This window comes from Diaporthe amygdali (assembly GCF_026229845.1).
Source record: "Diaporthe amygdali strain CAA958 chromosome Unknown NODE_58_length_245710_cov_65_198243, whole genome shotgun sequence".
NCBI lineage: Eukaryota > Fungi > Ascomycota > Sordariomycetes > Diaporthales > Diaporthaceae > Diaporthe > Diaporthe amygdali.
In genome coordinates this window covers 40,864-55,121 of record NW_026517078.1, presented here as the reverse complement: position 1 = coordinate 55,121, position 14,258 = coordinate 40,864, and the positions used below count along the sequence as shown (strand labels likewise).

The 14,258-nt window shown below is 49.7% G+C and overlaps 4 protein-coding genes across 4 annotated transcripts; 2 read left to right on the top strand and 2 right to left on the bottom strand.

The window, feature by feature from the left end:
- Window positions 1–496: 496 nt before the first annotated feature.
- Window positions 497–4,261, top strand: J7T55_001682 (uncharacterized protein; the record flags this gene model as incomplete). The annotated part of the gene is made up of 6 exons (XM_053135684.1): window positions 497–1,789; window positions 1,861–2,127; window positions 2,215–2,303; window positions 2,434–2,461; window positions 3,002–3,215; window positions 3,420–4,261. 6 exons carry the CDS (start codon window positions 497–499, stop codon window positions 4,259–4,261), a joined length of 2,733 nt encoding a protein of 910 aa, XP_052986619.1.
- Window positions 4,262–5,126: 865 nt separating this feature from the next.
- On the top strand, window positions 5,127–6,824 carry J7T55_001681 (proline permease; the record flags this gene model as incomplete). Its single annotated transcript, XM_053135683.1, has 1 exon — window positions 5,127–6,824. The coding sequence occupies one exon, from the start codon at window positions 5,127–5,129 to the stop codon at window positions 6,822–6,824; it is 1,698 nt and encodes a 565-aa protein (XP_052986618.1).
- Window positions 6,825–7,857: 1,033 nt separating this feature from the next.
- On the bottom strand, window positions 7,858–11,211 carry J7T55_001680 (uncharacterized protein; the record flags this gene model as incomplete). The annotated part of the gene is made up of 1 exon (XM_053135682.1): window positions 7,858–11,211. One exon carries the CDS (start codon window positions 11,209–11,211, stop codon window positions 7,858–7,860), a length of 3,354 nt encoding a protein of 1,117 aa, XP_052986617.1.
- Window positions 11,212–12,203: 992 nt separating this feature from the next.
- J7T55_001679 (FAD-linked oxidoreductase) lies at window positions 12,204–13,904 on the bottom strand (the record flags this gene model as incomplete). The annotated part of the gene is made up of 5 exons (XM_053135681.1): window positions 12,204–13,004; window positions 13,069–13,265; window positions 13,370–13,674; window positions 13,747–13,820; window positions 13,884–13,904. 5 exons carry the CDS (start codon window positions 13,902–13,904, stop codon window positions 12,204–12,206), a joined length of 1,398 nt encoding a protein of 465 aa, XP_052986616.1.
- Between the last annotated feature and the right edge of the window lie 354 nt (window positions 13,905–14,258).

The following is a 14,258-nucleotide window of genomic DNA, read 5'->3' as shown; positions in this document are numbered from 1 at the left end:
AAGGGGGCTGCTTGGGAATGGTTGGATATCTGGCGAAGCATTCGATTACTTAACTGGGATCCTTGAATGATAGGTCAAGTTGCGAGTCGCTGCAAAATTTCCTGGGGATCTTGACGGTCGAGATGGATTTGAAGAAACATGAATGTATGGACCAGACGGAAGAAATACATACTGGGTATGATCTAGACTGCACTCTTCGCCCAACTGCGCCCGCTGGTGATCGCCAAAGAGCAAGCTTCTTGCCATTTTGTGGTGCACAACCCCGGCTCGAAACATACCCACAGTTACTCCTGAATCCCTACCCTGGTGGGGCTACCAGACGATTGCACATTGCTCATTTATGCAGCGAGGATTGACCATTGTTTTTTTGTCCTTTCTTTTGGGTCCTTCCTGGGGTGGATACGCCCAAGCAAAAATGCAGTAATTAACTTTCTCGTCCGTCTTGGTTTAAAGTTTATTCAATATACTCAACCCAAACCCGACGGCCGCAACCGCGATGACCAAATCAAGTCAAGTCAGCAGTGCCAGCACTGTCAGCACGCAGACGTCACAGTTCCACCGCGATCTCCTTGCTGCTTCAGCGAGGGGCAATGAAGAAAGAGTTCGTTCTGTTTTGAAGGAGGGCACGCCATGGAATTCGTCCAAAGACCAAGCTGCTCTGCGAAAAGCCCTCCAAAAAGCCTCGGCGCGCGACAATCTCAACATCATTGATCTTCTGCTGAGGAAAGGTGCCGAAGTCGACGCGCAGAGCGAGGATGAGTTTCCTGCGCTGTTTCGCGCAGCGCAAAGTGGCCAGACAGCGGTCCTCGTCGAGCTCCTATCGCAGGGCCCGGATTTGGAAGCACGCGATCGTAACGGGCAGACGTCCTTGTTTGTTGCAAGCGTCAGGGGTTACGGAGATATTGTTCAGTTGCTCCTCACCAGAGGCGCCGCTGTGGATGCGCAGGACAAAGACGAACGCACTCCTTTGCTGGCGTTAGCCGCCGTCAAATCGAGCGCCTCCACGTGGGCTGCCGGCTCCAGCGAGGTTGTCCGGCTGCTCGTAAGTCATGGCTCTAATGTGAATTTTAAGGACAAAATTGGGCGAACACCTCTTCTATGGGCGGCCACAAATGGCCATTACGATCTGGTCAGGACGCTTCTCGAAACTGGCGCAGATGTCTCCGCGGCCAACAATCGCGGCCGCACAGCACTTCACCTAGCCGTCGACAGTACCAACACCACGCACATAGAAGATATCATGAGTCTTCTGCTTCAGTATCAGGCCAATGCGTGCGCAGTCAGTGACGGAGGCTGGACACCACTCCACAATGCCGCTCAGAAAGGACTGACCTGTGTGGTTGAGCGATTACTGGACGCTGGAGCTTCTATCAATGCCAGGCTATCCAATGGTATGACGGCCCTGCACTGGGCGGCCTTCAATGGATTCGAGGACGTGGTAAACGTCCTGATATCCAAAGAGGAGGCTGACCTAGGCATCAAGGATGGATTTGGTCGAGCACCTTGGCTTTGTGCTGCCGAGCAAGGGCACTACGAGCTCATCGAGCTATTGTCGCCGTCAAGAAATAGCCACAGGCTCCCTCGTGTCGTCCAAGATGCTTGCAAAGCATTTACAGCGACCGTGGTCGAGTTCAAGGAGTTCGGCGAGAAACAACGGAAGTTCAAGCATTCAGTTTATGACGTTCTGTACGGATGGAACCAAAAGAACGGCAGACCTAAAGTTCCAACTTGGACGGGCACCGCTGGTGCCCAGAACGACTTTAAATGGATACACCTTCCTACAAATAATGTACGATACCGTGCCTCCTGTCTCAACCAACGAGTACTCTGTCAACTGGAAAACTGATTCATGGTCTACAGATAGCGTGGGTCGAGACACTCTTGATCAAATGGTTTACAGAGTCCGGTTGTCGGGATCTCGAAGGTTACAAGGCCTTAACGAAATGTTTCGAGCAAGAACACCGTGGGCCTCTACCACATGCGAATTTCATGAGGCCTTACTGCCAACGCATCTCGTCCTTGAACCCTAGCGAAGAGCCCAGCCTTGAACCTGACCTGCTCGATATTCGCCCATCTCCAGTCCGCCGCAGTGAGAGCAACTTATCGCAAATGACCATCACCCAAAGAGTTCCCGGGGGAGATGGAAAGATAGTTTTGTTTGCAAGTACCTTGAGTTTCCCATACCAATCTACTACTAATCCAATCTATGCGTAGATGCCATATCTTCACTACGAGACCGATGAAGGGAGGCAGAAAATGACTGACGCATTGAAGCTTGTTGGGGTCGCCGATGAAGCATCATCGTCCTCTTCCTCGCCCAATATGTTGCTACTTCAGGCTTACTTACGCGGCAAAACAAAGATTCATCCGCGAAGAACATTAGACCAATTCTTCTACCATGGTTTGGATACAAGCGCTAGAGACAGGGACCAGGTGGTTTATCGATATTGTGAAAATCAAGGTGAGTAAATCTATTTGCAGAGTGCTGCGTGTCATAGCCATCTTCACACTTTTCCGTGATCCATCTCTCCTAGCACCAAGGAACCTAAGGACCCTAACGTCTTGCAGGACAACAACGGAAAATCTTTATGGTCGACCAACTTTGGTTGTTCATATTAGGAAAAGGTTTGTATGCTCCCATAACTTGATAGGACACAGACTTACGCTCCCAGATCTCGTCGTAACCTGCTTCCCTGGACGTTGGGAGCATCAGCAAAGAGACCCTCTGAACGTGTTAGATGGTATCATGGAAGAGATGAATGCTAAGACCCGCCCAGCAATTCGCTCAGCCTATGACCTGGCCATTTTGATTTCATCTCGCTGTTCTGGAAGCAAGTATTCGAACTTTTCACCTTTTGAATATCTCGCACCGTGATTCCTGAATAAGCAGCATTTGCTGTGTTTATTGGCTGCCTTTGAGGTGTCTGTAGAACTGTAATACTAACCGACTTGCATCGTTGCAGTGTTTTCGCGACACCGATCTGATGATCAAAATTATCAGTTTCTCGATATGTTTGAGAGTTCCGTAGGTCGCGTGACCGAGGAGCTGACACAGCTGTTCCACCATTTCGAAGAAGCATCCACGCAATCTCGTCAATGGCTGCGTCCGAAGCGACGGCATCAAATTCTCAAGCGCTCAAAGGAAGGAGATGAATCTTTCGATCCATTGTTGGACATCAGGGCAGAAACCTCACTACTTACGGAGGTCAGGGACAGTAAGTAGCATCGAAAAGATGACCACCACCTCAAAACCCCATCAACTCCGAAATTGTCGTTTGCTTCTCCACAGATTGGAGCTTCCTTTTCATTCATGGGAATACACCTCGAACGGAGCACGGATGAGGAGTGGGCCCGACGCTCTCATGCTCTATGTTGGCTTGTTTCTAGACTCTTCTGATAACTAACTCCGAGTATTGCAGTCCGCGATGAGCTAAACATCCTGACTATGGTCATGAACTCGCAGCTATTTACACTTGGAGATTTCAGAAACTGCCTGATTGACGAGCTCAGCAATGACCGTTACGGCTCTAATAAAAGGGTCATGAGCTTTGTCACGGACATTCGCAAGCGGACGCTGGACCAAGAGCGGCGGCTCAAAGTTCATAAGCGTGACATTGACGCCATGGATGAGCAGTCCGAAAGACTCTACAAGAGTCTAACAGATCTCCTCGATCTGAAACAGAAACACTCCAACGCCCTAGAAGCCCGATTTTCCAGCGAGCAGGCTCTTACTGCTGCAAAGGAGGGCCAAACCGTCATGGTGTTCACCATCGTGACTATCATATTCATGCCCATGTCCTTCATCGCCTCGTACTTCGGTATAAGCATGGACAGTTTTGGCGACAGTCTGCCTGATGCCTATGTGGCAACTTGGATCTTCGGTGGGGGCCTGGCCATCTCGGTGCTATTCATCCTCATGGCTTTCACAGTAGTGGACATAACCAAGGCCGTTGAGGCCTTCTACTCTTTCTGGAAACGACGTCTCAACACGGATGCGCCGCCAAGTAACGACGTCGTAGAGACGCAGCCGCTGTACCGAGTCGTCACTCCCGCACAGAACGGAAGTCATGGAACCATTGTTTACAGAGGAGAGGTAGATGAGGGCAGCAGTCCCGGAAAGATATACCGGGAGTATTCGAAGGTATCGGGTATGAGCGTGATGACGAGGACAATATCACATCTCCCCAGTTGGCAGGGCACTCCCAGAGAGGACGTTGAGAAAGATGCTGCAAGGCCAAGGGATCCATATCTCTACCCATGAATAGGCATCGGGTATTATTCAATTTCTTTGATTGCCTGGTGGACCGAACAACTACCAACGGAGCCCAGCTTTCTGGCAGCTAGCGCCAGCGGATCGCGATCGCTGGGCGTTGATCAGCAGGCCGCGGCTCCTTTTTGATGAGGCTACGAGCGCATTGGATACTCAACCCGAGAGAATTGTCGAAGAGGCCCTCAATCAAGCCGCTTCTCAAAGAATGGAATGACGATCGCCGTGGTCCACCGACTGTCGACTATCAGGCACGTTGATATTGTTTTTGTTTTTCATAATGGTAGAATTGTGGAGCATAGTACACGCAAGCAGCTTCTCGCTAAAAGGGAGGGAGATATACAAAAGACGTGGGACGCTCAAAGTGTGTGACCTCAGAGGTCTAGGAGTGTATATCTAGCAATTGATAAGATACACCTGCATCATCACGCCGGCCGTGCAGGGGAGATCGGTAACACTTTCCTAAAACTCTGGCTAAGGATCAGCTAAATGCTATCGGTAGGGGTGGGTCTACTTGAACTTTGTGACATTGGGGCGGCTTGGCTATCGGGCTTGCTGCCGTCTTATCAATGCCAACCTTGGGCCTGGGTTCTCGGACACTACATCCCTCGTTGTCTTTAAGACCGTGCCAATGATCAGTGACAATCTTCCCAATCGTTCGGGATAATGTGGTCCTCTGTCCTTCCGAAATTGGCCCCTGATACCGTGACCACCGATGTAGATTTACTTAAGTGGTGGTCTGATGTCCTGACTGATGTAGCTAAGTTTCTCACAAACTTTGATCACTCCTCTTTTGCTTTTTATTTTTGCAGCTCAGAGATTCCATTTTGTCGCAACATTTTGTCACATTTGCCGCGACATGGCTGCCTTCAACTCAAACATGGTTCTAGATGAGGAGAAATCTGCCGACAACAAGGCACAAGAACCTGACTTGACCAAAGTCGAGACATGCGGCGTTGGTCAGCAGTTTATTGTGCATGAACATGCCGGCACAAGACGAAAAATCAAATCTCGACATGCTCAAATGATCGCTATTGGAGGCACTATCGGGACAGGTCTCTTTGTCGGCTCAGGACAAGCTCTCGCAATCGGTGGACCTGCGTTCCTATTCGTTTGTTACTGTCTCACATCGCTACTTGTGTACGGCGTCGTCACAGCGGTCGTGGAAGTCGCGACCTATCTACCACTCTCAGGAGCCTCAATGGCATACTATTGCAACCGATATGTCTCTTCGTCTCTCGGTTTCGCCTTGGGCTGGCTGTACTTCTATTCCTTTGGTATCCTAGTCGCCTATGAGATCACCGCTGCCAGTATCGTCATCAACTTCTGGCCAAGCACGATACACATAGCAGTTTGGATCACAGTTATGCTGTTTGTCATCATCGCCCTCAATCTCTGTCCTGTCGGTGTCTTTGCCGAGACAGAATTCTGGTTCGCAGGAGTCAAGGTCATCATGATAATCGGCTTGCTTATTCTTGCATTTATCCTCATGGTCGGCGGAGGGCCTGATCACCATCGTCTCGGTTTCCAGTACTGGAACGATCCCGGTGCAGTCAAGGCTTATATTGTCGAGGGTACTGGTGGACAGTTTACAGCCTTTCTTTACGTCTGGGTCTTCTCTGGCTTCTCCTTTTACTTTGGACCTGAGTTGATTGTTTATACCTCCGGCGAAATGATCAATCCACGCAAAAACCTCCCAACTGCAGCTCGAAGATTTTTCTACCGACTTGTCGTCTTCTATGCCTTGGGAGCTTTGGCTATTGGAGCCATATGCAACTCGGAAGACCCGACTCTGACATCCGGCACTGGCGATGCGAATGCGTCACCATGGGTTATCGCCATCAGAAACGCTGGCATCACGGCCTTACCATCCATTATCAATGGGGGCATCCTCATCAGTGCCTGGTCTGCAGGCAATTCCTATCTTTACATGTCAAGTCGTTCTTTATACTCCCTCGCAGTCTCTGGGAACGCACCGAAGATTTTCACTCGATGCCTGCAAAATGGATTGCCCATATATGCTGTTCTTGCCAGCAGTCTGTTTGCATTCCTAGCCTATCTCAACTGCAGTTCCCAAGCTGGCGAGGTCTTCAACTGGTTTATCAGTCTTACAAACACTGCCGGCTTTACTTCTTGGGCTGTCTGCTGTGTTATCTTTCTGCGGTTTCGCAAAGGATGTCTCACTCAAGGAGTCACTGTCCCGTACCGCTCACGATTCCAGCCATATGCTGCTTACATCTGTCTACCCATTTTCATTGTCCTCCTCCTTTGCAACGGCTTTACGGTCTTTTACCCGGGGCAGTTCACCGCGAGCGGATTCTTGACGACATACCTTGGCATCCCAATCTTCCTTATCCTCTGGTTCGGCCACAAGATGATTGCAGCAAGGAATGAACCTTGGATCTACGATGCTCATTCGATCGATTTGAGAAGTGGTGTAGCGGAAGTCGAGGGTGATAGTGCAGAGTGGACGAGGATGGAAGAGATGAAGCTAGACCAGGACAACACAACGGATGGCAAAAGATGGGTTCGGAAATTGTCCGTTCTATGGGGATAGTGCATCTGTTTTTGTATGTGTATAAGAAGAATACGACATGAAGCATCTTCATTTTCTTATGGAATAGAACTCTACGACTGTCCTGCGCACAGAGCATCAAGAGCAATACCGCATTCGATTTGATACGCATCCAGGCATGAGTTCAAACCTTGCTGCAGATGATCACATTCAAGCAGCAACTCTGTCTAATTCCTAGAACGCGTTATAATCACGTTCATGATGATTTTTGGTCACCTAGAAGCATTCTGCATGATGACATTGTAGTCTATGGCTTGCTTGAGCTTACGCCTGAGACGCGAAACTGTTCGCTTTTGAATAAGTGGCAGCCTTCCCCGCATCCCCAGACCCCGGATTCCTCTAAGTAGAGATCAAATTACCGAGGTACGCTAGCAAAGGGCAGAGGAATCGGATAGGAAGGCCTTCCCCGCTGTGGTGTCTTCCCTGTCTCACCTTCCCGGGGTAACCTTCCACTTCCGTTTCCCCTTTTCAGCTCTCTTACAAGGCACAGAGACTGATGCTATAGGAAAGCAAGGCTAGGGTGTGGCCAACGTGCTTTTGCTATATGTAGACCACCTACAGTATGATTGCCGACGACGAAGATTACCAAACGAGGATGGTGAAGATGAAATACATTTTGTAATGCTCAGGTCAGTTACTTAATATTTGTGGAAACAATCCAGCCTGAAACAAATTATACTGTGATAGTAAACAGTAATATATTCGATATCTAAAACTCCGAGCCAGCCTTTGCCTACATGAGTTGTTCACATATGCATGTGTAGTATATTGAAAGGGACGAAATATATCAGCAAGCAAGTAAGTATCAATGAACGTGAATACCTCGTCACTTGACTCGGATTATTTCAGCTTCACCAGATTGTTCGTTTCCATATCACAATTCAGCCAAGCGGCTTTGAAAATTCACTTCTGGCCAGATGTCCAGCCAGCGCGTGGAGCCCCTTGTGTTTCACACCCGTCTGTGTAGTTGACGCTGTCTCAGGAGCAATTGCTTTTGACGAGCACTGGTAAGCGATCAGCAGATTAGAATTTTGATGTCTTTCCCTTCCGGGCACGACACCTCCTCGCCCAATTGTATGTTCTCGCTGTTGAGGATAGATTCGACGCATTCGTAGCATTCCGCGTGAGTGGGAAGCACTAAGCATCTTGCGTGCCCTATCTGGATGACGACAGTGACCGCAGCAAGCCTTGCCAAAAAGTTCCCGTGAGCCCTCACGATGTTGACCTCCTGAACCATGTCGATGAGTTCGTCCCAGCAATCCACGGAAATCCATTTTGGATTTATGGCGATCCCCTTATCGTGGTGGCAAACATTGGGCAATCCGAAACGCTCGACCTGGGAGTTGTCTAAGGCAGCGAGGATGTCAAGGTCAGCTACCCATCGTTTGCCGTCGTAGACCGACACCAGAGTCTCAAGGTATTGGGCTTCAATATCTTGCGCCCCGTGTTTTACGGTGCTTGCCACAGGCTGCTGATATCCCGAGAATGAAAGGTGCAAGCTCGTCTTGCCGAAGTGGTCTTGACAGGTTGCGTCAAATGGCTCATGATTGATGACTTGCCATTTCTCATATTCCGGCTGCAATATTCGCGGGTCGGATGGCGGTATCATCATAGTCAAACCGGGTTTTCCCACGTTTCCAACAATTCTCATAAGCTCAAAGTCTTCACAGACATCGTAGGGGTCGTTGAAGAGTGCGGATGGGGCGTAGATGGAGTTCCCGACTGAAACGGCGAAAACATTTCGTAACTCCATTTCCTCGATATCCAAGGAGCCGGTCTCGAAAGTCGCTATGCAGGCAAGAGCTTGGGATCTATTGAACTTGAATGAAGAAAAGACACCAGCTACAGTCTTCTCGTCGAAGAACGGCAGGTTCCGCGTCCAGCCCATTTTCGGAAGATCGCGTTCCAGAAGCCGCAACGCAACCTGTGCTCCGGGCAGTAGCTTGTAAACCTGCGAGGCGGATCCAAGGATTTTGAAAGCCCGAAGGAAGTTTGAAAGTCCAGCCTGATTTTCTTTTTGCTCATGCCCACGTTTCGATAGAAGCTGGAGCAAGCGATTGAGCACTTTATCAGCATCGAGGGCACCTGTGAGTACCACGCTCTGGACCTCAGGCAAAGGAAGTTGCGCGCATTTCACTGTAACATCGTCATAATTACAGTCTTCCTGGCGAACCAGCAGAGCAGCCTCTTCGACTCTGCCGACTAAGCAGCGAAATTGCCGAGTTCTATGGTCTGTCCACCGGTCGAGCTCCAGTATTGTGTGCTCCCAGTCTAGGTCGACTTGACCAACGCTGCGATCTAATCCTTGAGATGGCTCTGGGGTTGCGTGCCTGTCAACCTCTGGAGAATTTCCGCTCGTTGAGTTGTAGTCGTTCGCCATTAGTCCACCGCCATCGATACCGGCCGGAGGATTGAACCAGGATAGCAGCTGATCTTTCAAATGAATGTCCTTCGGATCGTACTCCAAGCACACTTCGCCGTTGGACTCGATTGACTTTCTCCGTTCAATTTGCTGCGCAATCTTTTTGTACTGCACTGAGACCGGACAGGTCGTGGCACAATCTTTGTGCTCCGTCGCCTTTCTCTTTTCTCGTTTTTTCAGCCGTTTCTTTTTTGACTTCCCAGTGTCATCATCCACCACAGGCTCACCGTCAGAATCTCTATCGGTTGTTTCGACCTCAACCTCGAACTCAGATTCACAGTCGCAAACAACATCGCTTCTTTCCAAAGTTTCCAGACCTCTGATCCATCGAGTATGACCACTTGAGATTGAGTGGCTGCCGTCATTACTCCGCTTCATGCTTTGTCTGTCACTGGCCACAGCCGTTGCAAATTCCAATAACCCAGTGTCTCTGCTCCTGTAGCCAATGACTGTTTCATCCCCTTTCAATTTCCTACTCTTTGCCAAGCCTCTCAAGAATCTGATTCTCACGGAATCCGACTCCTTGAGCATTGATGTTAAGGTCGAAGGGTCCAGCATCCCAAAGAAAGGTGGCATTTCTTGGGTTGCTGGAAGAGCGCTGACGCCTCTTCGGATACCCAAAAATACCAACCTCTTTGCTCTTTGCCAACTTTTACTGTCCGCATCGGCTAAAGTCCGTGCTGCAGATACCAATATGTGCATCCAGTTGCCCCGCAAAAGCATCAATTCCCGGCACGTTTCACTAATTGGTGCTGCGTTTTCCAACATTTCCCATATAATCACAATGAGCTGTGCTGCCTCGCGGATCTCGAAGTTGGGGTTGAAGCTATCACCAGCCCAAGACCTAAGAAGAGTGCCAAAAATTACCAAGGCGAATTCCTCAAACATCACCTTGGACTCGTCCACGGAGCGGGCGGTCAGGGCCATCGGGGCGCCATAATATCTCAGGCGAGCCAAAGAAAGGGACCAGTAAACACCGCAAGTATTCGCAGGTGATCGGTCCTCGAGACCAATAGTCAAACAACCACCTCGCTGGACTAGACAATCATTGAAGGTAAATGACTTGTTGTGATTGCCGAATAAGTCGATGTCAGGATAAATGTGCCATGCAGAAATAGCGACAAGTACTGCTCCGTTTACGGAATGTGGCATGCCTCGAATCAAGCTGTCTATAGTTGACATCGCGATGTTCCAAGCCCGTATGACGCTAGTATATGTGTCGACACTCGTATCCACAGGGAGGCTCAGGCTCTGAAGAATATCTTCTAAATCCTGATGCTCAGTCTTCTTGACTCTGTCTGCAAGAGAGATCCAAGCTCGAGAACTTGAGTCCCATTCAGCCAACTCTTTCCGCGTGACTTCTTGCTGAGCTGCGAGAAGCTGAGCAATATGGGTGGACTCGCTGCCGTCACATTCGGCGTTGATTTGTTTCTTCCGGTTTTCCACTAGCTCAGACCAGATTGAAGTTGCTTGGGATGCACTCCATAAACGCGCCAACATGCAAGCCAAAAGGTTGATAGCCATAGCTGACTTGCCTGCAGTAGCCGCCGCCCAGATCGTCGTAGCATCTGCTCCAACATGGCCTTCAAAGAGACCATACCGGTGTCTGTTCTGCGGATTGATGGTTTCCGAAGCCGAAATCTCGGAAACCCGAAGTCCATATGCCGCATAGAGGCTGTCGGGGATAGTCGCGATCTGCTCAAATAATGCCCCCAGTTTGCGTGCTGTTCGATGGGCTTCACCGGTTTCGGCGACTGTGCGGCGCCAAAGCGATAACGAATTTCCCAGGCCTCGAAACTCTGTTGGAGCTTCTAGCTTTACTAGGGAGAAGTCGAAGTTCAGATTTGCCAGTGAATTTTCGTTCCGAGCAGTCAGCGCCGATAAGTTGAGACCCGCCATCTCTAAGAACATGAACGGGGGCCCAAAAGAGGTATCGTCTAGGAACATGTTGAGAGAGTGACTCTAGGGGCTATGATCCTCTTGAACTCGCAGAATATTCAACGGAGAACGTTCCACAACATGCACAGCCCGCCATGCTGACCAGTTACCCAAAAATCGTCCAATTGGAATACGGCACATGTGAAGAGGCGGGGTCATTGAGATGCAGAGGACCATGTGCGGGATCGCTGTACATTTGGAATCGAGATGTGTTTCGTGGTGATTTTCCGAAGTTGATTCTCCATATTCAAGCCAAGAGCGGTGAACTAAAACTAAGCGGAAGACGTATTAGAGGTTATCATGTGGTGTCATAATTGTGTTACTAGGAGTAGAACATTGTTTGATACATATTACAGGATTGTCAACTTTCCAAAAAGGTTGTGACGTGCAAGTAATCATATTCTCCTAATCGACGGCACCTCCGTAGCCGTTTTGGCAGTTTGGATTCGCATACTGTAAATTGGGAATCTAATTAGCACAGCGGACAACACATCCGTCAGTTATCCTGGCGGTTTTGTGAACTAATGAACCCTGGGCGAGGCGCACACAATTTTTGGTGCGCCGTCCAAGGTGGTGCACTCCTTTATCAACCTCAGGCAGCATTGCATCAATGTGAGACTTTTCTCCGCAAATGGCAAATCATTCCTGACCATCCATCGCCCTCTTCATTCTTTTCATCACGGCTTTCAGAGCAGTGATCTAGATCTGGGCTGCCCATTTAGGAACTCGGTGTTGCGCCTGCTTCAACAGGACCAGGGGACCTGGTCTGCTGGATATCTGAAGCCCAAAGATGCGTTATAGTGCGTGTAGACAGAAGCTTCTTACGCTGCCATGAGAACAGTCAGATTCAGCCTTGAAGTGGTCTCAGACTTTTTTAGGGGTTCGTAGGAGCGAGCAAGGGGGCTCATTTGATGTAGTTCGAAACATGCACGATATCAAGCTGGGTTCGAGGACAGTGTTCATTTTCTCGAGCTCATTGTTTCTTGGCAGGCCATAATTCATTACATTTTGAATCCTCCTGTTCTGGTCTGAAACAGACCGTTAGGATCCACACTTGACCTTATGCGCTCGGCAAATTCCTTCGTCGAGGGGTTCAGCCGTCCCCAATAGTCTTGCCTGAAATAGGCATCATTCATGAACAGCGGCCGGTAGACATCAGGAAGGGAACCATCCGCCACGAATCCGTCTACGATGTCCTTCATACCCGAATATAACGACACCATAGTCTGGTCGACTTTGGCGTTGTCTAGAGGGAGCCAGTATGAGTAATCGAATTCGAAAATAATTCTATCAGCGGCATCGTCCAACGCCATGAGGTCGCCACCTTTATTCTTGGCAATGGCTGTGAGCGACTTGGGCATCGGCTGGAAGGCTATCGAAGCAATCAGGCCTGTCACGCTCGATGCGGCTGCAGATGTGTTGTACCAGTGGTCGTAGTAGGTTTTCATCATATCCTCTCTGCCTGCAGGCGGCAGAGGCGTCGTCTCGGTGGCGATCGTATACACACTGCCGTGTAGCACAGCCCAATTATTGGCGCTCAGGAAGTCGGCGTATGTCCTGGTCTTGCATGAGTTGATCGACGCGTTGAGATTGAGGAATTCGTCGAACACGCCTGCCGGGGGCTCTGGTCCATCGTAAAAGAGGAAGAGAACCCATATGTTGGCCAGGTTGGACAGGGTCAATTCAGAAGTGACAATGATTCCGGCCTTGGGATCGTCGTAGTTCTCTGTGAAGTTACGGACCGCCGACAATATGTGATCCGTGTGTTGACCATCAGAGAAGATAAGATTCCCGCCCCATACCTACATGCTTGATCAGTCAGTATCCAGGAGCATGGATAAGATCATAAGAGAGGGATATGCTGACCTGTCCAATGGGATACGCTTGTAGAACATAAGACGCCACGATACCAAAATTGCTGCCTCCACCTTTCAATGCGGCGAGGATTTCTGGGTTCGAAGTATTAGAGGCGGTGGTGATTGTTCCATTTGGGAGCACCAGGTTCACTTCAAGAATGTTGTTCACCGCCCATCCGTATTGTGTGCTGAGAAAGCTGAGACCTCCTAAGACTTTGCGTTAGCGCTGACAACTAGAAATGACGATGGGCCATAACTGTGGGGGCGAACTCCATTACCTCCTAGCAGTAATCCACCCACACCAACCTCACCAATACGGCCACCAACAACAGTGACACCTGTGCCATCGAGGGCGCCCATCACGTCCTCCCATCTCTGTCCCGGTCCGATTCTGACAGTGTTGCTGGCCTGGTCGTACGTGACTTCTTTGAAGCCACTCATCAAGATGAGCGGCCCACCTTCGACGCTGGCGAAGTCATTGTTGGGATTATGGCCGCCAGATTTGATCGCAAAAGTCTCATTATTGCTGTTCAAGACCTTGACGACGGTCGACAGCTCATCGATCGAGGAAGGAACCAGGATGCATGCTGGCTTCAAAGCACCGCAACTTGTAGACCTATCGATTGTCAGGACATGTGCTATTCTTTCAATGAGAAAAGGCTGGGCTAGCACAGGTCGAATGTCTTACCAGTAGTTATTTTGTGCCTCAGTGTACTCTAGCTGCGGACTCACGAGTGACAGGATATTGGTAGTAGATTGTATCTGACTACAGGTTAATGAATCAGCTAGCACATTGTTTGACCAAAGTGCCAGCAGAGCACCCACAAAGGAGAGCCTTTCGAACATGATGAGAAGCGCAAGCGAAGACGACGAGATCAAGTCTCTTCCTCGGCACGCTGCCGACGAGAACTCTGCTGTCTTAATTATCAAGGGCAAGCCTCCGGCTCATGAGCCCACATTGGCATGTCATGGGAAATATCTCCGCGACTTGATTACCCATTTTGGAAGGATACACTATCCCCTGCTCTTGAGCAGGGATCATTGCGTATAGCGCAGCGAGTATTCCCGAAAACCTGCTGCACTTTCGCCAGCGAGGAGCCTGCATTAGGTGATCGCAAGTGGTTGCGAGTCAAGGTTGACAAATACTGCCCCACCCTCAGCGGAATCTAAGATACCTATCCGGACGCATGCAGGTGGAAC